The sequence below is a fragment of the Anomaloglossus baeobatrachus genome, chromosome 3 (genome assembly GCF_048569485.1).
Source record: "Anomaloglossus baeobatrachus isolate aAnoBae1 chromosome 3, aAnoBae1.hap1, whole genome shotgun sequence".
Classification (NCBI taxonomy): Eukaryota; Metazoa; Chordata; class Amphibia; order Anura; family Aromobatidae; genus Anomaloglossus; species Anomaloglossus baeobatrachus.
The window spans coordinates 663,992,726-664,020,005 of NC_134355.1; the positions used below are offsets into that span (position 1 = coordinate 663,992,726).

A 27,280-nucleotide genomic window follows, 5' to 3' on the forward strand; every position below is an offset into this window, starting at 1 on the left:
TTACAGATTGTTCAGTTTGTAATGTCTTCTGCGGTCTACCGGTATATAGGCTTTTAAATGACCACCGAGTGGTGACGGTCATTTAGTGCTGCCTGTTGGTTAGTGTAAATAGACACTTAAGCGGGCTTTACACGCTACGATATTTCTAGTAATTGCTAGCGATATCGTTCACAAAATCACCCGCCCCCGTCGTGCATGCGATATCGTGTGATCACTGCCGCAGCAAATATTACTGCTACGGCAGCATCACACGCACTTACCTGGTCGTCGTCGTCGCTGTGACTGCCGAACAATCCCTCCCTCAAGGGGGAGGTGCGTTCGGCGCCACGTCGACGTCACCGCGACGTCACTAAGTGGCCGGCCAATCAAAGCGGAGAGGCGGAGATGAGCATGACGAACATCCCGCCCACCTCCTTCCTTCTTCATTGCGGGCGGGACGCAGGTAAGGTGAAGTTCCTCGTTCCTGCGGTGTCACACACAGCGATGTGTGCTGCCGCAGGAACGAGGAACAACATCTAGAAACAACCATTAACAATTTTTGGTTTTAGGACGACCTCTCCATGGTGAACGATTTTCACCACTTTGGAGGACATTAAAGGTCACTGGTAAGTGTCACACGCTGCAATACCGTTAATGACGCCGGATGTGCGTTACTAACGACGTGACCCCGACGATAAAACATTAACGATATTGTAGCATGTAAACCCCCCTTTAGATCCTGCTGTCAATCTCTGCCCATGGTATTTTAGTGGTCGGGGGAATCCTTTAGGTGCCTGCTATTCCGCACCCCAATAAGATTCAATCACTACTGTCAATAAAAAAGCTTAAGCTAAAGTTTGACTGTAGTATAATGTCACCTGAAGGGACTAAATTATATATGGCCAAAAGTGTTGGCACCCTTGAAATTGTTCCAGAAATGAAGTGTTTTTCCAGAAAATTATTACAATTACTCATGTTTTGTTACACACTTGTTTATTTCCTTTATATGTATTGAAAAAACACAAAAAAAGAGGAAAAAAATGCAAATTGGACATAATTTTACACGACGCTCCAAAAATGAGCCAGACAAAATTTCCAAAATTGTGGGTATACAGCTTTGTTTCATGCATGTGATTCTAATTCAAACTCACCTATGGCAAGTAAAAAATGTGGGCAATATGATAATCACACCTGGAACAAGATAAAAAGGGGAGAAGTTGATTCAACCTTTGCATTATGTGTCTGTGTGTGCCACACTAAGCATGGAGAAAAGAAAAAGAAAAAGAGAACTGTCTGAGGACTTGAGAACCAAAATTGTTCAAAATATCAACAATCTAATTGTTACAATTCCATCTCCAGAGATCTTGATGTTCCTTTGTCCAGGATGTGCAGTATAAATAAGCAGTGTACAACTCATGACATTGTAACTAATCTTTATGGATATGAATCGCAGAGAAAAAATGATGGAAGGTTGCATTGCAAGATAATATGGATGGTGGATAAGCAGCCCCAATCAAGTTCCACATTTGAATGCAATGAAATACTATGGCAGGAGTCCCAGAAGGACCCTACTGTTGACACAGAGACATAAAACAACTAGACTACAGTTTGCCAATATGTACGTAAGTACGCCAAAATCCTTCTGAGAAACCGTCTTGTGGACAGATGAGACTAAAGAGGGCTTTACACGCTGTTACATCGCTAACGATATATCGTCGGGGTCACGGTGTTTTTGACGCACATCCGGCGTCGATAGTGGTGTCGCAGCGTGTGACAGGCTGGAGTGACTTAAAACGATCGCAAAACAGACAAAAATCGTTTGTTTTGGTGAGGTCGTTTAATTACAAAAAATCGTCAGGTAAGTAGCGATGTTGTTCGTCGTTCCTGCAGCACCACACATCGCTGTGTGTGACACCGCAGGAGCAACGAACATCTCCTTACCTCCGTCCCGCCGTCAATGAGGAAGGAAGGGGGTGGGCGGGATGTTCGGCCCGCTCATCTCCGCCCCTCCGCTTCTATTGGCCGGCCGCTTAGTGACGCCACAGTGACGTCGCTATGACGATCAACACACCTCCCCCTTGAAGGAGGGATTGTTCGGCGGTCACAGCGACGTCGCTGACCAGGTATGTGCGTATGACGCTGCCATAGCAATAATGTTCGCTACGGCAGCGATCACCACATATTGCACGTACGACGGGGGCGGGTGGTATCGGGCACGACATCGCTAGCTATAGCTACCAATGTCATAGCATGTAAAGCACCCTTATGATGGAGCTTTTTGGCAAAGCTCATTATTCTACTACTAGAAGGTGGCCCGATTCTACGCATCGGGTATTCTAGAATTTACGTATTGTGTAGTTAATGTATGATTTTTGTTATATATATATATATATATATATAGATGTTGTTGTCTGTAGTTACCAAGTGTTTGTGTAGGTCGCTGTACATGTTCTGGGTGTTGTCTGGGTGTGGCGGGGGGTGAGAGCGGTGTTGTATGTGTGTTGCGTGTGTTGCGTTGTTTGTGGAGCGCTGTGTGTCTGTAGCGTTGTGTGTGTGTGTGTTGTGCGGTTTGTGTGGGTGTGTGTGTTTTGGGGGGAGGTATGTTTTGTGCAATGTGTGTGTGTTGCGTGGTATGTGCGTATATTTATGTATGCCGCGGTGTTTGTGTGTTGGGTGTTGTGTGTGTGCAGCGTTGTCTGTGTGTGTGGGTGTCTGTGTAGGGCGGTGTTTGTGGTTCCCAGTGTGTGTGTGGTGTGTGTGTGTTGGGGGGAGGTGTACACCTCCCATCGTGCTCCATTCGCCATGCTGCGCACCCCCCATCGTGCTCCATCCGCCATGCTGCGCACTCCCAAACGTGGTCCATCCGCCATGCTGCGCACTCCCAAACGTGCTCCATCCGCCATGCTGCGCACTCCCAAACGTGCTCCATCCGCCATGCTGCGCACTCCCAAACGTGGTCCATCCGCCATGCTGCGCACTCCCAAACGTGCTCCATTCGCCATGCTGCGCACTCCCTAACGTGCTCCATCCCCAATGCTGCTCACTCCCCATCATGCTCCATCCCCCATGCTGCGCACCCCCCATCGTGCTCCATCCCCCATGCTGCACCAGCATCAGCCTCTCTGCCCCCAGCATCAGCCTCTCTCCTCCCAGCATCAGCCTCTCTCCTCCCAGCCTCAGCCTCCCCCAGCATCAGCCTCTCTTCTCTCAGCCTCCCCCCTCCCAGCCTCCCTCCTCCCAGCCTCCCCCAGCATCAGTCTCCCCCTCCCAGCCTCCCCCAGCATCAGCCTCCCCCTCCCAGCCTCCCCCAGCATCAGCCTCTCGCCTCCCATCCTCCCCCAGCATCAGCCTCTCTCCTCCCAGCCTCCCCCAGCATCAGCCTCTCTCCTCCCAGCCTCCTCCAGCATCAGCCTCTCTCCTCCCAGCCTCCCCCAGCATCAGCCTCCCCCTCCCAGCCTTCCCCAGGATCAGCCTCTCTACTCCTAGCCTCCCTCCTCCCAGCCTCCCCCAGCATCAGCCTCCCCCCTCCCAGCCTCCCCCAGCATCAGCCTCTCTCCTCCCAGCCTCCCCCAGCATCAGCCTCTCTCCTCTCAGCCTCCCCCAGCATCAGCCTACACCCTCCCAGCCTCCCCCAGCATCAGCCTACCCCAGCATCAGCCTACCCCAGCATCAGCCTAAACCCTCCCAGCCTCCCCCAGCACCAGCCTACCCCAGCATCAGCCTACCCCAGCATCAACCTACCCCAGCATCAGCCTCTCTCCTCCCAGCCTCCCGCAGCATCAGCCTCCCCCTCCCAGCCTTCCCCAGGATCAGCCTCTCTCCTCCCAGCCTCCCCCAGCACGCCGTGCTCCTCTGCCGACACTCACAGATCCGATCGCATACACTCACACACACACACTCACACATCAGAACACACTCACACACATCCGATCGCATACACTCACACACACACTGACGATATCGCACATACGCGCTCACACTCACAACATCTGGAGATACCACATGCTTCTGGCCATGTGATCCGCCGGCAGGTCCTGGAAGGTCACTCCACAGTATCGCCGGCGAGAAGCAAGCGATATCCCAGGATGTTGTGAGTGTGTGGATGTGATGTGATGTGTGTGTGAGAGTGAGTGAGTGTGTGTGTGTGTGTGTGTGTGTTGTTATGTGTGTGCGTGTGTATGTTCCGCCGCTGCAGGATCTTGATGCACTGGTAACTATGCTACCATGGTTACCAGCGTATCCCGTCCCCCGCTCGCACGGGAGCCCACACCAGCATGCGGCGGCAACCCCAGCAATGCGAGGGTATGTGTCGGCTGGGTTGGCGGCGTACGCTGATGTGGGCTCCCGGGGGTACAGTACTCACCTGGGAGTCGTGGATCCGTGTCGGTTCGGGGAATGCGTGCGGGGGGCGGGGCCAGAGCGAGCGTGCATTGCGTGAGGGGGGCGGGGCGTGGCCGAGTTGCCAATGCGTGCAGGGTGCCGGGGCGAGAAGCCAATCCGTGGGGGGCGGAGCCTGGGCGAGCGGCCGGCCAATCCGTGTGCGGGCGGAGCCTGGGCGAGCGGCCAATCCGTGCGGGGGGCGGGGCCATTGCGAGCCCAGCGGCCAATCAGCTTTGTGTCACCGTAAGGACACAATTTTGGAGCAAGACAGACAGACAGACAGACAGACAGACAGAATAAGGCAATTATATAGATAGATTTTTCTTAAAATGGAATTAGGCCTAAAAAGAAAAGAACACAGGACCTTTAGGCAAATATTTTGGAGGTTCAAAGATGCTTTGAGGTTCTTTTGCTGCCTATGGCACCAAGTTTCTTCACTATGTGCAAGGCATTATGAAATCTGAAGACTACTAAAGGATTTTGAGATGCAATTTAATGCCCAGTGTCAGAAAGCTGAGTTTGTGTCCTAAAAGTCTTCTAGAGGGACAACAACCTCAAGGATATCTCAAGAAATCCCCAGACATGGATGGAAACAAAGTTCTGAAGAAAGTTCTGAAGTGGCAGCGATGAGTCTACTGTAGATCTAAATCCCATTGGACACCTGTGGAAAGATCTTAAAATTGCTGTTGGGAGAAAATGTCTTCACATATTAGAGAAGTGAAGCAGTTTGCAAAAGAAGAATAGTAAAATACTCCAGCTGAGAGATATAAGAACCGTATTGATGGGTATAGGAAGTGATTGATTGCAGTTATTAATTCCATAGTGTGAGCAACAAAATATGAAGGTGAAGGTGCCAACTATTTTGTCTGGCCCATTTTTGGAGTTTCGTGAGAAATTATGCCCAATTTGCCTTTTTTATCAGTTTTTTTTGTGTTGTTCCAATATGCAAAAAAACAAACATGTAGAACAAAACTTGTGAAATTGCAATAATTTTCTAGGTAGAATAATTCCTTTTCTGAAACAATTTGAAGGGAGCCAACAATTTTAGTCATGAATATATATATATATACAGTACAGACCAAAAGTTTGGACACACCTTCTCATTCAAAGAGTTTTCTTTATTTTCATGACTTTGAAAATTGTAGATTCACATGGAAGGCATCAAAACTATGAATTAACACATGTGGAATGAGATACTTAACAAAAAAGTGTGAAACAACTGAAAATATGTCTTATATTCTAGGTTCTTCAAAGTAGCCACCTTTTGCTTTGATTACTGCTTTGCACACTCTTGGCATTCTCTTGATGAGCTTCAAGAGGTAGTCACCGGAAACGGTCTTCACTTCACAGGTGCGCCCTGTCAGGTTTAATAAGTGGGATTTCTTGCCTTATAAATGATATAAATTTCTTGCCTTATCATAGTCATGAAAATAATGAAAACTCTTGGAATGAGAAGGTATGTCCAAACTTATATATATATATATATATATATATATATATATATATATGTATATATATATGTATATATGTATATATATACACATATATATATATATATATATATATTATTTTATTTATATATATATATATATATATATATACATATATATATATATATATATATATATATATATATATATATATATATATATATATATATATATATACATATATATATACACACATAGTGCCTTGCGAAAGTATTCGGCCCCTTAGAATTTTTCAATCTTTTCCCACATTTCAGGCTTCAAACATAAAAATAAAAAATTTAAATTTTGTGGTGAAGACTCAACAACAAGTGGGATACAATTGTGAACTTGAAAGAAATGTATTGCTCATTTTAAGTGCAATATTATTCGTCCCCTTTAAGTTAATATTTTGTAGCACCAAATTTTGCTGCGATTACAGCACAAGTCGCTTGGGGTATGTCTCTATCAGTTTTGCACATGGAGAGACTGAAATTCTTGCCCATTCTTCCTTTGCAAACAGCTGGAGCTGAGTGAGGTTGGATGGAGGCGTTTGTGATCAGCAGTTTTCACCTCTTTCCACAGATTCTCGATTGGATTCAGGTCTGGACTGTGACTTGGCCATTCTAACACCTGGATACATTTATTTGTGAACCATTCCATTGTAGATTTTGCTTTATGGTTTGGATCATTGTGTTGTTGGAAGACAAATCTCCGTCCTAGTTTCAGGTCTTTTGCAGACTCCAACAGGTTTTCTTCAAGAATGGTCCTGTATTTGGCTCCATCCATCTTCCCATTAATCTTAACCATCTTCCCCGTCCCTGCTGAAGAAAAGCAGGCCCAAACCATGATGCTGCCACCACCATGTTTGACAGTGGGGATGGTGTGTTCAGGGTATTGAGCTGTGTTGCTTTTACACCAAACATATCATTTGGCATTGTGCCCAAAAAGTTCAATTTTGGTTTCACCTGACCAGAGCACCTTCTTCCACATGTTTGGTGTCTCCCAGGTGGCTTGTGGAAAACTTTAAATAACACTTTTTATGGATATCGTTGAGAAATGGCTTTCTTCTTGCCACTCTTCCATAAAGGCCAGATTTGTGCAGTGTACGACTGATTGTTGTCCTATGGACAGACTCTCCCACCTCAGCTGTAGATCTCTGCAGTTCATCCAGAGCGATCATGGGCCTCTTGGCTGCATCTCTGATCAGTCTTCTCCTTTTTGAGATGAAAGTTTGGATGGACGGCCGGGTCTTGGTAGATTTGCAGCGGTATGATAATCCTTCCATTTCAATATGATCACTTGCACAGTGCTCCTTGGGATGTTTAAAGTTGTGGAAATCTTTTTGTAACCAAATATGGCTTTAAACTTCTCCACAACAGTATCATGGACCTGCCTGTTGTGTTCCTTGGTTTTCATGATGCTCTCTGCGCTTTAAACAGAACACTGAGACTATCACAGAGCAGGTGCATTTATATGGAGACTTGATTACACACAGGGGATTATATTTATCATCATCAGTCATTTAGGACAACATTGGATCATTCAGAGATCCTCAATGAACTTCTGGAGTGAGTTTGCTGCACTGAAAGTAAAGGGGATGAATAATATTCCACGCCCCAATTTTCATTTTTTTCTTTTTTACAAAAGTTTAAAATAAGCAATAAATTTCGTTTACCCTCACAATTGTGTCCACTTGTTGTTGATTCTTCACCATAACATAAAAATGTTTATCTTTATGTTTGAATCCTGAAATGTGGGAAAAGGTTGAAAAATTCAAGGGGGCCGAATACTTTTGCAAGGCACTGTATATATGTACATATATATATATATATATATATATATATATATATATATATATATAAATGTTTAAATCACTGCCTTTTTTATAAAATTAAAAAATGAAAGAAATATTTAGCCCACATAGTAAATAATCTAAAGAGCTAAAAATTAAAATGATGTAATTGCAGTTTTTCTTCACACTGCACCTTTCTCAAAAAAGTTAAAGAAAAATTAATAAAACATTATATCTATGGAGAATCGTGTTCACAATGATTGAATCACATTATTTTCATAATTTCATTTTACTGGATTTTTTTTTAATTTATTTTTCACTACAGTATATGGAAAAGAGATTGGTGTCGATCAAAACTACAATTTGTTTCTCAAAAAAAGATGTTCTGTAAAAAAAACAATATTGAAAGGAAAGGAGTAAAAAAAAGTGCAAACTGAAAAAGTCTCAAATTAAAAGGGGTTAAAATACTCAATGTCCAAATACATATTTTTTTTACATAGAGTGCCTTGAATTCTTAGATATAGGAAGATTTTATTGTGTTTTCTAAAACGTTTCTTACTTTGAATTTCCGGATATTTTATCATCAGTAGAAGTCCCCATCTCAGGGTGGTTGATGTCGTCTCCATTCCAGCAGCGAACAAATTTCCTACAAGGGCCGTCAGGTTTTCATTGTGAAAATACTCGGTGGATTCAGGTTTTCCCTGAACAGCAAAAAATAATAAAATCCCATTAAATACTGACCATGATGATGCTTGAAAAGTCTGGACAGTGTAAAAAAAAAAAATGGTGCTTTTTCACAAAAAAAAATTCATTTATGTCCAAAGGTTCCATTTTGGTCTTACGGATTAGCCTTATTCACTTGTATGGAGCCAAGTTGTAATACCATGGACATGTGTAGGGCTGTGTTCAGACATAAAATGGTTTTCCTATCCTGTGCATCCCCTTTAGTTTGCATGAAAGCCGTATATGAAATTGGTATCACCTAATTTAAAAAATGTATTTTTTTAAAGGAGTTTTTGATATGCAATAATGAGTTTAAGGCTACATCCACAAACTGGCTAAACAAATCCCCATTCTTTCGCAAGTGATGTGGATTTTTCACAAATTTTATCTCGTGAATTTCATTGTTAAAAAAAATTCCACAAATTGCATACATAACCTTTCAATCACAGTCACATTTCTGTGTATTATGTTTTTCTCTGGGATCCTGATAGATGGTATACATTATGATGACCGATCCACAAGCAGCATCAGGCACCGGCTGTGTGATCTCAAACAGGTACATGTGACTTAGACGGGGTGTCATTTTAGTAGAAAACATACTTTAAAAGCTGCTGGTCACTCAAATATGCAAGAGACTAGTCAGATAGGAGGATGATCTCTGGTGACCTCTCCCTACCTGCTGCCCTGGAGTTTTAGTTTTCTCCAAACATGCACACACAGGGAGAGACATATCAGTCACTGGCAGCGGGTGCAGAGAAGTTACCGGGGACTCACTTGTCCAGCTACTCTCCTATGGAACGTTGACCACTAGTTTTACCTTGATAGAGTATCCTTAGAATATGTCATCAACATCTGATTGGCCTGAGTCCGCTGTTCTCGGTGCCGATGGTGGCAGCAGGCAGCCGAAAATTCTCAGTTCTGAGTTGCCCTGTCTTCTGATAATAGCCATGGCCGGATACTGCACAACCGCCTCCCATTCAATTCACTAAAGGCTGCTTTACATGCCGCATTTGCGATCGCACCCGCCCCCAACGTTTGTGCTGCACGGGCAATTTCTTGCCCGTGTCGCACAATGCTGTAACCCCCCGTCACATGTACTTACCTTCCAAACGACCTCGCTGTGGGCGGCGAACATCCACTTCCTGAAGGGGGAGGGACGTTTGGCGTCACAGCAACGTCACACAGCGGCCAGCCAATAGAAGCGGAGGGGCAGAGATGAGCGGGACGTAAACATCCCACCAACCTCCTTCCTTCCGCATTGCCGGCGGGACGCAGGTAAGCTGTGTTCATCATTCCCGGGGTGTCACACGGCTGCTTCGGGAACAATGAACAACCTGACGTTCGATGTTTAGAAAATGAGCGACGTGTCAACGATGAATGAGAAGGTGAGTATTTCTGCTCATTCACCGTTGCACGTAGCTGTCACATGCTACGATATATCAAACAATGCCGGATGTGCGTCACTTACGACATGACCCCGACGACACATCGTAAGATATATCGCAGCGTGTAAAGCCCACTTAAGAGGCATAAGTGCAGTACCTGGCTGTGGCCACTAACATTTGATGTGGCAGCTACAGAACTGTGCATTTCCAGTGCCAAGAACTGCTAATTTTCTGATACGCCATTGGTGTATAAGTAGTGACCAACCTCTTTAAGGTTTCATTGATGAGTATTTGCTCACTTTTTGATGTTACAGAATTTCTTCAGCATTTGTGCACAGATTAGGTATATTAGGTTAGTATCGTTTTTTTCATTGCATTTTTCAGTGACTTTTATTACATGCATTTTATTGCGTTTTTGACGCTGCAGTTTGTGTCTTTTTGGGATGTCACGTTTTGAAAAAACTGCTTTGTTTTTGATACTTCCCGGTATTTTGCTTTGGCAAAACATCATGGGTGGCCTACGTGTTTTTAATGTGTTTCCTCGGTTAAAATGCACTAAAAACGCATGTGTGTGTTTTTTACCTGGAGATTTTCTGCATCTAATGAAAGTTTATAGGGATAATCTGTGCAGAAAACTCAGTGTACTCGTTAAATGAATTGACATGTTGTAGATTTTGAAATACACACCACTGGTCAGTTTACGCTGAGTAAAAAAGTATAATGGGCAAGAGATTTCTATAAATCCCATCCACATTGCTGGACATTGACTTTCTGAAAATATTCAGCGACAAAAAAAAAAAAATCACAAAAAAGTTGTTAATGCTCTCAAGGCAGCTGGGACCTCTGTCACCAAGAAAACCATTGGTAACACATTACACATGGGCTTTCTTGAGCAGTGGGACTTTGCGAGCACTACAAGATGGCTTAAAATCTTGTAGTACTCGCAAAGTCCCACTCCTCAAAAAAGCCCATGTGCAGTCGGCCCATCTAAAAAAGGCCCCTGTGCAGCTGGCCCATCTGAAGTTTGCCAATGAACACCTAGATGATTCTGAGAGTGATTGGAAAAGGTGCTGTGGTCAGATGAGACAAAAATTGACCTTTGTGGCCTTAACTCAACTCGCCGTGTTTGGAGGAAGAGAATTGCTGCCTGTGACCCAAAGAACACTGTCCCCACTGTCAAGCATAGAGGTGGAAACATTATGTTTTGGGGGTGATTCTCTGCTAATGATACAGGACTACTTCTCTGCTTCAAGGGTACAATGGATGGAGCCATGTACTATAAAATCTTGAGTAACAACCTCCTTCCCTCCGCCAGAACATTAAAAATGGGTCATGGCTGGGTCTTTCACCATGACAATGACCCAAAACATACAGCTAAGGCAACAAAGGAGTTGCTCAAAAAGAAGCACATTAAGGTCATGGAGTGGCCTAGCCAGTCTCCAGACCTTAATCCCACAGAAAACCTATGGAGGAGCTGAAGCTTCAAGTTGCCAAGGGATAGCCTCAAAATCTTAATGATTTAGAGATGATCTGCAAAGAGGAGTGGAGCAAAATTCCTCCTGACATGTGCGCAAACCTCATCATCAACTACAAAAAAGTCTGACTGTTGTGCTGCCAACAAGGGGACGGCCACCAAGTATTAAGTCTTGTTTGCCAGAGGGATCAAATATTTATTTCTCTCTGCAAAATGCAAATAAATTTATATAATTTATACAATGTGATTTTCTGGATTTTATTTTGGATATTCTATCTCTCACTGTTAATATTAACCGACCCTTAAAATTATAGACTGGGAATGTCTTGATCAGTGGACAAACCTACAAAATCATCAAAAGATCAAATAATTATATAATTATTTCCTTCACTACATTAACTATTGTTAATGTTATAAAAAAAAATCTAAACCTAAAAAATAAGAATATATTATCTTCAAATATATAAGTATATTTAGGAAGAGTTTTATGTTTTTTGCGTTAATATGTAATCAAGTGATTGTGACTTGTGTTGCAGTCTATTGAGGGTTTTCTAAAGCAGGCTTTACACGCTGCAACGTTACTAGCCGATGCTAGCGATGCCGAGCACGATAGCCCCCGCCCCCGTCGCACATGCGATAAGTGGTGATTGTTGCCGTAGCGAACATTATCGCTACGGCAGCGTCACACGTACATACCTGCTCTGCAACGTCGCTGTGACCGGTGATCTGCCTCCTTTCTAAGGGGGGTGGTTCGTTCAGCATCACAGCGATGTCACAGCAGCGTCACTGAACCACCGCCCAATAAAAAAGGAGAGGCGAGATGAGTGGCCGGAACATGCCTCCCACCTCCTTCCTTCCTCCTTTTCCGGTGGACGGAGGTAAGGAGATGTTTGTCGGTCCAGCGGCGTCACACACAGTGATGTGTGCTGCCGCAGGAATGACAAACAACATCGTACCTGTCGCTGGAGCGATATTTTTGAAATGAGCGACGTGACAACGAGCAACGATTTTTGACGTTTTTGTGCTCGTTGATCGTCGCTTATTTGCGTTAAACGCTGTGATGTCGGTAACGGCGCCGGATGTGCGTCACTAACGACGTGACCCCGACGATATCTCGTTGACAATATCGCAATGTGTAAAGCCCGCTTTAGTCTGTTACTCTGTTATGTCTGATGTTTTTCATGAGAAATCGACAATATATAATGGCAGTGCTGGCTGATCTAGTGCATCGTACCTCTTGTTGCTTGGCCAGGAAGGCATCAATGAGGTTCCTCTGGTCATTGACATCCAGTTCTTTTTTCTGTTTAGTAAATGTTGCTTTAATGAATTTTTGAAACTCTTTGATATTCCCAAAAATTGTTCTGTGAGGTCCGGGGAGCAAATCCATCAAGGTTGAGAAACTATTATACAGCTAAAAAAAGTATAAAAGTAATAATGAACGCTGACATAAAGTGTAACGGAAGGCGATAAATACAATTATTAGTTAAATACAACTTGTAATAGGGTTATACAATACAGCTGTCACCTATCAATAACGTGGGCTCTTCAACTCAGTAATTTTTTTTATGGAAGATGGGGGTTCGAATCTTGAAGGTGATGCAGTGCACATGCAGAAAAGCATCATGAGATATAAAAATCTTCTCAAAATAAGAACTAGAACCTGGTGGAAGTGTGCATTTCTTGAGAAATACTTGCAGAAATTACTTATTCCTAGAGGATTAAGAGTGCAGATTTTCCCATCTTTTCCCATTGATAATGAAGAATTTAAATCCAAGTGGGAGGAATTATCCAATCAGTGTTCAGCAAGGTTCATTCAAGTTGTATCTGCTCTTAATAGTTCTAGCCTCACTGATATGGAATCTGAATTAGAGGAATTGCAAGAATATATCAGTAAGGGACTCTCCTCTTATGCCCTAGAAAAAATTGAGGGAAAGGAACGAGAAATAAGAGATGTAAAAATCTAAAAAAAAAATATCAGAGGGATCTTCATGATCAATTGACTAATTGAGTAGATCGATGGAGAACACAACATCATGACCTCAAAATGAATAAATATCTAAATCCATTTCACGCTCTAGATCTGTCTCTATTAGATCCCTTACATCGTGTCATGAAAAAAATTATGAATTCCCTGATAGATCATCAAAAACATCTGATGAAGAAGAGGTTGTGCCCCCAAAGAAGGCCAGTTAGCTCCTCAGAAAATTGCTTAAAAAAACTCCCTCCAGGTCATCAGCTTGTCGGATCACACCATGACTAAAAATCAAATTGAGTGCTCTTGAAGGACCTAACCTTCTCTCCTACTAATGGGTAAATTTTTTTTTTTGCAGCCATGAAGGACCTACACATTTTTTCCAGAAAGTTACTGCTAAAAAGGTTACATAGCAGGAACACTTCAACATATGGTCTGGAAAATTAGCAGAGAGAAAGGCTCTGGCAGTTTTGAAGGACATCTAGGGTGAACAAATTGATTGCCGAGGTACCTTTCCTGAAATTATTATGCCCAGTTCTAAAATGTTCCCCCCTTGTCTCTATGCCTCGCCACTGAAATTTTTACAACACTTATAGTAGAGGATTTCAAAAAGATCCCCACTAGGCAGAAATTTGACAACTTAACCCATCAACAAAGGTTAGCCCTTAAAGAATTACAGTCATTAGATTATGTGGTAATTAAGGCAGCAGACAATGGGGGGGGGCATTATGATCTGGTTTAGTTATAAATATAAAAAAGAGGCATTCAGATAGCTAAGGAATAAGGGCATATATTTCAAGCTGGATTCTAACCCTCTGATGCTTTTTATAGATCAAACACAGAAGATATTAATCAGAGCTTTTGAGGAAGGTATCATCACTAAAAAGGTATTGGAGGGATTAACTATTAAATCCCCCAACTTTTTACTTACTCCCAAAGGTCATCTGATTGTGTCCGTGATGGAGGGCTTGTGTGAACCAATATGGAAATGTATGGATTATAACTTAAAACCTCTTGTTGAAACACTGCCATCCTTCGTTATGGACACACCGGACAAATTTCAACTGCATTGATGGGGTGTTTGTAGACCCGGATATGGTTATAGTCACTGCGGACGAGAAGTCCCTCTACACCTGCATAGACCATCAATGGAGGTGTGGAGGTGGTCCGCTTCTTCTTGAGGAACAGCAACTGGGATAGCCATCTATGCTAGTTGATTCTGGAGCTGCTCCACTTTGCCCTGACACACAATTTTCTTTTACTTTTAAAGATCAATTTTGTCTACAAAGTCAAGGAACTGTGATGGACACGGTCTGTGTGCCTTCATAAGCAAATCTCTACCTTAGATATTGGGAGAGAGTTTTTCATGGGCGGGGCGCGCAGGCCGTGGTCCATATGCAGTGCTGGCTATGCTACATTGATGATCTTTAGATTTTTTGGCACGACACAGTGGAGCAGCTTGGTTCACTTATGTAATTTTTGAATAACAACAGAAGGAATATCATGCTTACATTTAATTGGAGCATTAAGAGGATGGATTTTCTTGATATTTATATGGAGGTGGATGAAAGGGTTTTTTTTACAAACCAATGTGCATAATTCACTACTGCATGCTTCATCTACACATAATTCATCCACTATAAAGGCCATCCCGGATGGTCAGATCCTTAGACTGAAGCGGATCTGCTCCACTAAGGCCAATTTTGAACAGGCTGAAGATTTGAGGGCAAGGTTAGCACAGAGGGGATATAGTCACAGGAGCATCAAAGGGGGTGTTACGGGGGGCTGTCTGATAACCTAAAGGAGTATCAGACAGTCAGGGTCCACCGTGCAAAGACTCTGCTGCAGACTATGGCAGAGTGCAATACCTCTGTTAACTCACAGAAGGATATAATAAGTAAGTAAAGCAATTCCTCCCTTACTTGGAGGGTGTGTGGAATGATCTCTGTTAATAATCACAGAGACAAAGGCAATGTGTGCGAAATGGCACCTACCTAGGTCCGCTCTTCTAGTGGTGCAAAAGAGACGAACAGCAGCGTAAGCCGCACAAAGCTCCTACCTGCTTTCGCTCCACTAGTGTGCGAGGACACGAACCACTAGATATGGCACCTGCCTAGGTCCGCTCTTCTAGTGGTGCAAAAAAGACGAACAGCAGCGTAAGCCGCACAAAGCTCCTACCTCTGTTCGCTCCCCTAGTGTGCGAGGATACGAACAACTGCCAGACGCAGTATAAGGAACGTTACCCTAGCGGCAACGTCCACCTACGAGTCGAACCACAAGGCCCAGCCAGACCATGTGCCTCAGGCACCTGCCTATGTCCGCTCCCCTAAGAGGTAAGGATACGGACAGCAGCCGAAGCTGTAAGGTATAAGAACGCTACCCTGCCGGTAGCGCTCACCTAGCATAGACAGAGGTATGCCTAGAGGAACGCGCACAGAGCGTCTACTCTTATGCATGAACCAAGAGGACTGAGCGCCATGCGGCGTGTGTCAGGGTCTTATATAGACTCTGTGCCTCATCCAAGATGGAGGACACCAGAGCCAATCCGCTGCCAGAACGACAGGAGTGACGTCATGCTGGCCTATCACCGAGCAAGGCATCACAAGCACATGACCAGCGACCAATCAGCATAGAAGGTGTCAGAGACATGTGACCTCGTGTCAGCGATGATGTCACCCGCACATGTGCAATGGCTCCAAGATAGGACTTAGTCTCCGGCGCTCGCACATGTGCAGTAGCAAGAAATCTGGACTTAGTCTCCAGCGCTCGCACATGTGCAGTAGCAAGAAATCTGGACTTAGTCTCCAGCGCTCGCACATGTGCAGTAGTAAGAAATCTGGACTTAGTCTCCAGTGCTCGCAGCAACCGTAACAGTACCTCCCCCTCAAGGGCCCCGCTTTCGGCGACGCAGGTAATCGGCAACTAAGTCGGGAGCATGGACAGCCTCCTCAGGCTCCCAAGAGCGATGTTCCGGGCCGTAACCCTCCCAATCTATCAAGAAGAACCTGCGCCCTCTAACCATCTTAGAACCAACTATGGCTCGTACCTCATAGCTAGAGCGAGAGGAATCAGAGGCAGGAGAGTGCACTTCACGAGCGTGAGGTAAAATAGCCGGCTTTAGCAGTGAGACATGGAATTTGTCATGAATCTTAAGATGGACGGGTAACTTCAATTGGTAGACTACAGGATTTACCTGTCGAAGAACCTCATAAGGACCCAGGAAGCGAGGAGCAAATTTGACAGAGCTCACTCTAAGTCTCACGTGTTTTGCAGAGAGCCACACAAAGTCCCCTGGAGAAAAGACAGGAGCCGGGCGACGAAACCGATCGGACACCGTCTTCATACGGTCCTTAGCTGCTTGGATCGACTCTTGAGTCCGATCCCAAACCTCTCTGGCATTAGTTGCCCAGTCGGCCACAAGAGGAGGAGGTGCAGCAGCGGGAAACGGTACCGGTACCCTAGGGTGTTGCCCATTATTGAGTACGAACGGTGTCTGCCCAGTGGCCTCAGCCAGCGAATTGTTAATGGCAAATTCTGCCCAGGGTAGGAGGGAGGACCAGTTATCGTGGTTCTCAGCAACAAAGTGTCGAAGGTATATAATCATAGATTGATTGGTACGCTCAACCAAACCATTGGTCTCCGGATGGTATGCCGAAGAGAGATTCAACTCAATTTGCAGAAGGCTACAAAGATCTCGCCAGAAACGGGAAGTAAATTGCGGGCCTCTATCACAAATGATACGATCTGGCATCCCGTGAAGCCTAAAGACATGCTTGAGGAATAGTTTGGCTAGTACCCTGGAAGATGGGATTCTCGATAACGGTACGAGATGAACCATCCGGGAGAAATGGTCCGTAATGACCCACACAAATCTATGTCCCTGTGAACATGGAAGATCACCCACAAAGTCCATGCCTACCACCTCCCATGGTCTATCTGGCACTGGTAAAGGATGCAAGAGTCCAGCCGGTCTCTGCCGTAATGGACGGTTGCGAGCACACGAGTAGCAGGAACCGACATATCTCTTGACGTGGCTGGCTAAGTGTGGCCACCAATACCACCTCTCCAGTAACTCTCGTGTCCGCCTAATACCAAAATGCCCACCCACCTTTGAGGTGTGGGCCCATGACAGTATATCATTCTGTCGATCAGGCGGAACAAAGGTCTTGCCCGGTGGGATTTGGTCTACCGTCACAGGGGAGAGCGTATGAAAAACCCTGGAGGGAAGGATAAGACGAGGTTCGTCAATCTCCTCCTGGGTAGAAAGCATAGAGCGAGACAGGGCGTCTGCCTTGTTATTCTTACTCCCAGACAGATAGTTGATGGAGAAGTGAAAGCGGGAGAAAAACAAGGACCAGCGGGCTTGGCGAGGATTCAGACGCTGAGCGGTTTGTAAGTACGTCAGATTCTTATGGTCTGTATAGACCTGGAAAGGATGTTTCGCTCCTTCCAGCAAGTGACGCCACTCCTCCAAGGCTAATCTCAAGGCGAGCAGTTCCCTATCCCCAATGGTATAGTTTCTCTCTGCTGGTGAAAAGGTTTTCGCAAAGAAGAAACACGGCCTTTTTCTACCTGCACCGTTCTTTTGATACAAGACCGTACCAGCACCCACTGAAGAGGCATCAACCTCTAAGAAGAAGGGCTTACTCTCATCGGGTCTTTGAAGAACGGGAGCAGTTGAAAAGTGTCTTTTTACTGCCTCAAAAGCCTGAGATGTCTCAGTAGACCAGGCTTTGGGATTAGCACCTTTCTTAGTCAAGGCCACCAAAGGGGCCACCAAAGTAGAAAAATGGGGTATGAACTGCCTGTAATAATTTATGAATCCTAAGAAGCATTGCACCGCCTTCAAGGAATGAGGTTCGGACCATTGCAGGACAGCAGAGAGCTTCGCAGGATTCATAGCCAGGCCCTCTTGTGAGATAATGTAACCCAAAAAAGGCAATGAGGACTGCTCGAATACACATTTCTCGAGTTTAGCAAACAATGAGTGCTCCCTTAAACGGGAAAGGACACGAACGACATCCTGACGATGAGTCTCCAGATCAGGAGAAAAAATCAGGATGTCGTCCAGATACACCACTACTGAGGATAACAGTAAATCCCTGAACACATCGTTTACGAAGTCCTGAAATACTGCGGGTGCATTACATAACCCAAAAGGCATGACGAGGTATTCATAGTGACCGTCTCGGGTGTTAAAAGCGGTCTTCCATTCGTCACCCTTTCGAATTCGTACCAAGTTATACGCACCCCGCAGATCCAACTTTGTAAAAACTTGAGCTCCTCTCAATCTGTCAAAGAGCTCCGAAATTAAAGGTAATGGGTATTTGTTCTTTATTGTGATTGCGTTGAGACCCCTGTAATCTATGCAGGGACGCAAATCACCCTCTTTCTTCCGAACAAAGAAAAACCCAGCTCCCGCGGGAGAGACAGACTTACGAATGAACCCCTTCTCTAAACTCTCTCTTATATAAGTCGACATGGTCTCCGACTCAGGTATCGACAGGGGGTAAACCCTGCCTTTAGGTGGAACCGAACCTGGGATAAGGTCTATGGCACAGTCATACGGCCTATGGGGTGGAAGAACCTCAGCACCCTGTTTGGAGAACACATCAGCGAAATCCAGATAGGGTGTAGGTATGGGAGAGAGATCAGTAGATGCAACCGCAATGACCTTAGGTGGTAAGGGAAGACATCGGGACTGACATTTCGAACCCCAACTAATAATGCTGTCAGACTCCCAGTCAATGTGAGGAGCATGAGTCCGAAGCCATGGGAGACCCAGAAGGATGTCGTCTATACCCTCAGGCAAAACAAGAAAAGAAATCTCCTCTATGTGACCCTGAGACAGGGAAAGGCGCAAGGGAACTGTCCTCAATGTAATGGAGTCAGACAACATAGTTCCATTAACAACACGGACAGGAATAGGCGCCTCTAACATGATAGAGGGAATATTGTGTCCCTTTACAAATCCTGAGGACACAAAAGTCCCGTCAGCTCCGGAATCCACAAAAGCCATAATAGGCCATGTATTCTCAGATAACGAGAGCTGACCTGGGATACAACACTTAGAGGGTGCAGAAGACGTCTCTAGTAACCCCCCTCTAATGGTTACTAGGCCAGGGAGTTTCCCTGACGACTAGGACACTTGTTGGCATAGTGCCCAGCCTGACGACATACGTAACATATAGGAGGACCAGACTTGCGTAGTCTGGAAGACGTATGACCTAACTCCATAGGAGTGGGAGATGTTTCAGATGCTGAGGAAGATGGTAGTGGACCCTCAACAACTGGAATAGCCCGATGCTTAGGGCGTGAGGAAGAGACCTCGAGTCTACGTTCCTTATGGCGTACATCGATCCTCGTTGCTATTGTGATCAAGTCCTCCAGAGAAGCAGGGACCTCACGAGTAGCAAGAGCATCCTTGACATAGCCTGCCAACCCTCTCCAGAAGATAGGAATCAACACCTTCTCTGGCCAATCTAGTTCTGCCACCAGAGTTCTAAAAGCAATGGCATAAGAACTAGTGGATAACGAACCCTGAGGTAGATCTAACAGTCTCAGGGCCGCATCATGGGTAACCTGCGGACCCATGAATACCGCCTTAAGAGCATCAAGAAAGTCTTGATGTCTCAGAGTAACCACATCAGAGCGCTCCCATAGGGGAGTCGCCCATTCTAAGGCTTTGTCCTGAAGTAAGGAGATGATAAAGCCTACTCTGGACCTCTCCGTAGAGAAGCGAGAAGAGTTGACCTCTAGGTGTATCTGACACTGACTAATGAAACCACGACATGATCTGGCATCGCCAGAATATCTGTTTGGCAGAGCAAGTCGAGGATCATGTGCAGATGTCACCATGGTCTGAGGTTTATCCTCTATACTCTTGAGCCGTGACTCAAGTACTTGTATGTAACGGTGTAACTGCTGATATTCTGCCATAACTGCCAGACCCTTGGCTCAGTCCTAATGTTACGGGGGGCTGTCTGATAACCTAAAGGAGTATCAGACAGTCAGGGTCCACCGTGCAAAGACTCTGCTGCAGACTATGGCAGAGTGCAATACCTCTGTTAACTCACAGAAGGATATAATAAGTAAGTAAAGCAATTCCTCCCTTACTTGGAGGGTGTGTGGAATGATCTCTGTTAATAATCACAGAGACAAAGGCAATGTGTGCGAAATGGCACCTACCTAGGTCCGCTCTTCTAGTGGTGCAAAAGAGACGAACAGCAGCGTAAGCCGCACAAAGCTCCTACCTGCGTTCGCTCCACTAGTGTGCGAGGACACGAACCACTAGATATGGCACCTGCCTAGGTCCGCTCTTCTAGTGGTGCAAAAGAGACGAACAGCAGCGTAAGCCGCACAAAGCTCCTACCTCTGTTCGCTCCCCTAGTGGGCGAGGATACGAACAACTGCCAGACGCAGTATAAGGAACGTTACCCTAGCGGCAACGTCCACCTACGAGTCGAACCACAAGGCCCAGCCAGACCATGTGCCTCAGGCACCTGCCTATGTCCGCTCCCCTAAGAGGTAAGGATACGGACAGCAGCCGAAGCTGTAAGGTATAAGAACGCTACCCTGCCGGTAGCGCTCACCTAGCATAGACAGAGGAATGCCTAGAGGAACGCGCACAGAGCGTCTACTCTTATGCATGAACCAAGAGGACTGAGCGCCATGCGGCGTGTGTCAGGGTCTTATATAGACTCTGTGCCTCATCCAAGATGGAGGACACCAGAGCCAATCCGCTGCCAGAATGACAGGAGTGACGTCATGCTGGCCTATCACCGAGCAAGGCATCACAAGCACATGACCAGCGACCAATCGGCATAGAAGGTGTCAGAGACATGTGACCTCGTGTCAGCGATGATGTCACCCGCACATGTGCAATGGCTCCAAGATAGGACTTAGTCTCCGGTGCTCGCACATGTGCAGTAGCAAGAAATCTGGACTTAGTCTCCAGTGCTCGCAGCAACCGTAACAGGGGGTATGATAGGGCTAGGAGTACTCTCCGCCATCAGTTACTGCAACCTCCCTAAAAACAAAACACAGACGATTGATAGGGAAACCACATTCATTTCTACCTTTAATAATGAATTGGAAAATATGAAAAACATTTCTCATTTTAAAAACAGATTTATTCCTTGCCTTGTGCATTTAAGATGGTCCACTCATGACGTCTTGGTTGGCAAAAAAATAAAAGATTTGCTCATCCACAGCCATTAGGCTCCAAAAATTACAGGCCTTTTTGGTTCCAGTCACCCGCTCATGGCTGCTACTCCTTTGGGCATTGCCTTGCTTGCACCAATGTCTCTCACCGCTCTGATTATACAATAGCAGATGGCTCATGAAAAATCAACATTGATCATTATAGCTCATGTGGCAGTATGAACATGACCTATTACGCCACATGTGGTTGTTCAACAATTTATGTGGGTGTCACCTCACGGCAGCTTTGTATGAGGGCTAGGAATCATGTGAGAGACATTGGCGCAGCAAGGGTGGTGCATAACAATACCACTTTAAACACTCTGTCACGGCATTTTAAGGTACATCACAACTGTGATGCTGGATCCATGAAGGCGCATGGCATTAATATAATACATGGAGACATCAGGGGTGGTAACATCAGGAGGACATTGGCACAAAGAGAGGTGAAACAAATTGTGGTTTTGGGGACTATCAGTCCACAAGTTGTCAGTGACAGTCTTGGTTTCACTTCCTTCCTGTAGATGCCCTGCACCACACAAGACATATTTTGGTCCTCTTTGTTCCTTTTAAAATTATGTGGCTGTTTTTGTCTCTTTTTCTTTATTGATTTATATTATTATGCTTTGATATCATGATAATTCTCTGTCCAACAGCACCTTTACTACATTAATAATTCCCATCAATAGACTGCATAACATGGACTTGACACTGCCTTACATATAAGAATTAGAAACAAGGCACTCTCAAATGGTGATACAAACTAAGAATTTATTCCATAAGTTTTAAAGCAACAGACGTTTCGGCCAGGTGGTCTTCATCAGACAACTTGTTATTAAGACTGTCAGGGTAGTGGTAAAGGCAGTGGTATCCCCCACTATGCTGCATTTGGGGGATACCACTGCCTTTACCACTACCCTGACAGTCTTAATAACAAGTTGTCTGATGAAGGCCACCTGGCCGAAACGTCTGTTGCTTTAAGACTTATGGAATAAATTCTTCGTTTGTATCACCATTTGAGAGTGCCTTGTTTCTAAATCTCTGGACGTATGGTGTGGAAACCTACAAGTGCACCTCAACATCTCTTACACTGTGGCTGTGCCTTATCCTGCTATGTAAGAATGGCACGGTACCATATGGATTTGTGAGCTGCCATGGAACTGCAGCTCTGATGACCCTGATCTTTGAAGACTGTTACCTTCCTGTTTGTATTTGATTTCTTATGATTTATCTGTCCTGCAGCTGCGGTGGAATGTGGTCATGTTCTTGCCTGCAATTGTTGCTGCGCATGTGCCTTGCAGTGGTATTTATCCACTCACCTTGTGGCATCTATACGGCCTGTGCACATATGTGAGGGAGTCACTGTTATGGCTGGGCTCCAGCGCACATGCACTTTCCTTGACACCGATAGTGGACGGGGCAGACGTCTGCCGCAGATGCGCATGTGCTGCTGTGACCAATCACAGCCATGTGACATCTGGTCACATGATCCATTCACATGGAGATTTAAGGTACTGCAAGGGAGAAAGTTCTCATTCCCATGAATAAGCAACTTGACTAAGAAATACATGAAACGCGCATCAGGGTCTTGCTCTGAGTTCTAGTATGGCTTCCTGCACATGGATTTGCAACTTTATTTAATATGTTCTCATGAGTAGAGATGAGCCGTGGTTCGGCTCGAGTTCGGTTCGCCGAACGGAGGTCTCGTTTGAGTTCGGTTCGGCGAACCACTCGAACCGCGTAGGAAACAATAGGAGGCAATCACACACACATAAAAACACATTATAAATGTACACATACAGTTAATAAACATTGCCATAACACTTACCGGTCCCCGCGATCCCTCCTGCACTCTGTCTCCTTCCGCTATTCCATCCGATGATCGCTGAATCCTCCCGGTAACCAGCACTGCCAGCAGTGATGCAGGACCTATCGTGACGTGAAAAATAGCCATGTGACCAGTCACGTGCCTGTTATCTCATTGGCTACAGACTGGTCACATGACTATGACGCGTCATGTAGGACCTGTCATTGCATCTCTCTGTTACACGGTGCACGTTTGTGTATCGCCGTGTACCGGCGACATGCTCTAGCTCGACTCCTCGCTCTGCTTCCCCGTTCCCTTAAGGTACCGTCACACTAAGCGACGCTACAGCGATCCCACCAGCAACCTGACCTGGCAGGGATCGCTGGAGCGTCGCTACACGGGTTGCTGGTGAGCTGTCACACAGGCAGATCTCACCAGCAACCAGTGACCACAGCCCCCAGCCAGCAGCACGCGTGGAAGCGTTGCTGCGCTTGGTAACTAAGGTAAAAATCAGGTAACCAACCCAATATTTATCTTGGTTACCAGCACACACCACTTAGCGCTGACTGCCTGCACTCCTAGCCAGAGTACACATCGGGTTAATTTAACCCGATGTGTAGTCTGGCTATGTGTGCAGGGGGCTGGCACTGGCAGCGTGAGAGCGGCGGACGCTGGTAACTACGGTAAACATCAGGTAACCAAGGAAAGGGCTTCTGGGTTACCCAATGTTTACCGTAGTTTCCAGCGTCCGCAGAAGCCGGCTCCTGACCGGCTGACACAGCCGGTCAATCACGGAGATCACCGTTGCCATAGCAACGCGCTTGGTAGCGGTGACGGGGACGTCCCCCTACCAACCCCCAGCGGCACCGGAATCACGTGATCGGAGCAGCGTTGCTATGGCAACCCGTGCCACCGCTTACAGGAGCCTGTGGTCACTCTCACAGAGTGATTTCTGCACGGAGCACAGCGTCTTCCCCCATGCAGCTGTGCTGTCTTATGGAGCAGACAGAGCTGCATGTGTTGAAGGGGAAAGAAGACAGAAGAGCAGGATCGTGGAGGGCTGACAGGGGGAAATAAAGATGGAGTCTCTAATGTGTCTGTGTATTTATTTATATTAAAGTATTTTTTCTCTGTGTGGTGGTTTTTTTTAACCCTTTATTGAAGATTCTTAATGGCCAGGTCAAACGTGCCTGACATTAAGAATCTCTGGCTTAATACTGGCTAGTAAAACAAAGCCAGTATTAACTCATGATTACCCAACAAGCCACCCGGCTCCAGGGCTGTTGGAAGAGTTGGATACAGCACCAGATGATGGCGCTTCTATGAGAGCGCCATTTTCTGGGGCGGCTGCGGACTGCACAATTCGCAGCAGAGGGGCCCAGAAACCTCGGGCTAAACTGTGCTACAGATTCCAATCCCCAGCTGCCTAGTTGTACCCGGCTGGACACAAAAGTGGGGCGAAGCCTACGTCGTTTTTTTTTTTAATTATTTCATAAAATTCATGAATTAAATAAAAAAAGGGCTTCCCTATATTTTTAGTTCCCAGCCGGGTACAAATAGGCAGCTGGGGGTTACGGGCAGCCCGTACCTGCCTGCTGTACCTGGCTAGCATACAATAATATGGCGAAGCGCACGTAATTTTTTTTGTAGTTTTTTGGCAAAAAAAATAAAAAATGCTTCCCTGGATTTTCCATTGCCAGTGAAGGTAACACCAAGCAGTGAGGGTTGGCAGCCAGTAGCTCCTTGGATTACCCTTAGCTAGCAATACAAAAAATGCAGCGGGAGCCAATATATATTTATTTTAATTATTTATTTAAATAACTAAAAACAAAAAGGGCTTCCCTGTATTTTGATTGCCTGACATGACAGTGCTGTAAAAATAAATCTTTAAAAAAAATGACGTAGCGCTCCGCGGTATTTTTGATTCTCAGTGCAGATAAAGCAGACAGCTATGGGTTGCCACACCCATCTGCCTGGTGTTACCTTGGCTGGCAATCAAAATACAGGGAAGCCCATTAATTTTTTTTATTTAAAAAATAATTAAAAAAAAATGATGTTGGGTCCCCCCATTTTTGATAGCCAGCTAGGGTAAAGCAGACGGCTGTAGCCTGAAAACCACAGCTGGCAGCTTTACCGTGGTTGGGGATCCAATGTGGAGGTCACCCCAGGCTCTTTTTTTATAATTATTTTATAAATAATAATAATTACAAAAAAAAGTAGGGTCCCCCCCAAATTGGATCACCAGCCAAGGTAAAGCGGACAGCTGTGGTCTGGTATTCTCAGGGTGGGAAGGTCCATAGTTATTGGGCCTTCACAGCCTAAAAATAGCAGGCCACAGGCACCCCAGACGTGGTGCATCCACTAGATGCGCCAATCCTGGCGCTTCACCACAGCTCATCCCGTGCCCTGGTGCAGTGGCAAACGGGGTAATATATGGAGTTAATACCAGATGTGTAATGTCACCTGGCACCAAGCCCTGGGGTTGGTGAGGTCAGGCGTCTATCAGATACCCGATATCACCAACCCAGTCAGTAATAAAAAAAAATAGACGACAAACACATTTTTATTTGAAAAAACACTCCCCAATACATTCCCTCTTTAACCAATTTATTAGAAAGAAAAACAAATTCAGTTCTGGTGTAATCCAAGGGGTTCCCATGACGATCCACACTGTCCCAGTCAATGAAGAGCAGGATGTTCCCCATTGGCTGGGAGAGCAGTGCAGTGACCTGAGCTAACATCAATGGGTCAGCCCAGGTCACTGCAGGGGATGACAAGTGCTGCTGTCAGCGAGGTACATTACCTGCGCTGATCTCCTGCACTGCTGACAGCACCTGTCACTCAGTTCAATGACCTTCACAGCCAAGTATCGCGAGAGGCCCGTGACGTCACCGCTAGTCAGTCTCGGGTCGGAAGCGAGAGAAGGTGATGTGACAAGCGGCGGCCATGGAGGACAGTGACAGCGCTGAGGTCGGGACTTCATCACCGCAGGTAAGCCGAGCGGGACCATGTGTGCAGAGTGCCAGGTGGGCGGAGCCTAGCAGGGTAATGTGTGCAGAGTGCCAGGTGGGCGGAGCCTAGCAGGACCATGTGTGCAGAGCGCTAGGTGGGCGGAGCCTAGTGGGACCATGTGTGCAGAGTGCCAGGTGGGCGGAGCCTAGCGGGGTAATGTGTGCAGAGTGCCAGGTGGGCGGAGCCTAGCGGGGTAATGTGTGCAGAGTGCCAGGTGGGCGGAGCCTAGCGGGGTAATGTGTGCAGAGTGACAGGTGGGCGGAGCCTAGCGGGGCAATGTGTGCAGAGTGTCAGGTGGGTGGAGCCTAGCGGGATGATGTGTGCAGAGTGCCAGGTGGGCGGAGCCTAGCGAGGTAATGTGTGCAGAGTGCCAGGTGGGCGGAGCCTAGCGAGGTAATGTGTGCAGAGTTCCAGGTGAGCGGAGCCTAGCGGGACTATGTGTGCAGAGTGTCAGGTGGGCGGAGCCTAGCGGGACCATGTGTTCAGAGTTCCAGGTGGGCGGAGCCATGTGTGCTGGCGGCGGAGTGTGAAGTGGGTGGAGCCTAGCGGGGTCATGTGGCGCTGAGGACGTCAGTGTCGTGGACTGCATGGCTGGGGACAGGTGAGTGTGAGTGTGTGTGTGTGTATGTATGTGTACATGCCACGTGCAGGAGGGGGCGGAGCGAGCTGAGCGGGGAAGTGTCGGCTTCCTGCACACGTAACTAGGATAAATATCGGGTTACTAACCAAAGCGCTTTGCTTGGATACCCGATGTTTATCTTGGTTACCAGCTTCTGGCAGGCTGCCAGCAATGGCTCCTGCACACTGTAGCTGTAAAAAGCCCTGCTTTTTGCTGCTAGAACCGTTCTCGAACGTAACTAGAACTATCGAACTTTAGCAAAAAGCTCGAGTTCTAGTTCGATCTAGAACAGCCCCAAAATCACTCGAACCGCGAACTGGAGAACCACGAACCGCGCTCAACTCTACTCATGAGGTTCTCTCCCTGCCCTGTTGATCTTTATATATTTTGTGGACTATTATATCTGCTAGCATAAACCTTAAAATTTCATGACAGGGTCATTATGTGGGGAACACATTCATGTTAA

General features: G+C 46.0%; 1 protein-coding gene across 1 annotated transcript in view; it reads right to left on the bottom strand.

Moving 5' to 3' along the window:
* The window catches only part of LOC142297393 (uncharacterized), a 152,841-nt gene that overhangs the window by 103,241 nt on the left and 22,320 nt on the right, over nucleotides 1-27,280 (bottom strand). Inside the window, exons 6-7 of the mRNA XM_075341619.1 lie at nucleotides 12,437-12,613; nucleotides 8,180-8,321 (exon numbers count right to left, since the gene is read on the bottom strand). Of these exons, the coding sequence (XP_075197734.1) occupies nucleotides 8,180-8,321; nucleotides 12,437-12,613 (319 nt within the window). The remainder of the gene's footprint in view (nucleotides 1-8,179; nucleotides 8,322-12,436; nucleotides 12,614-27,280) is intronic.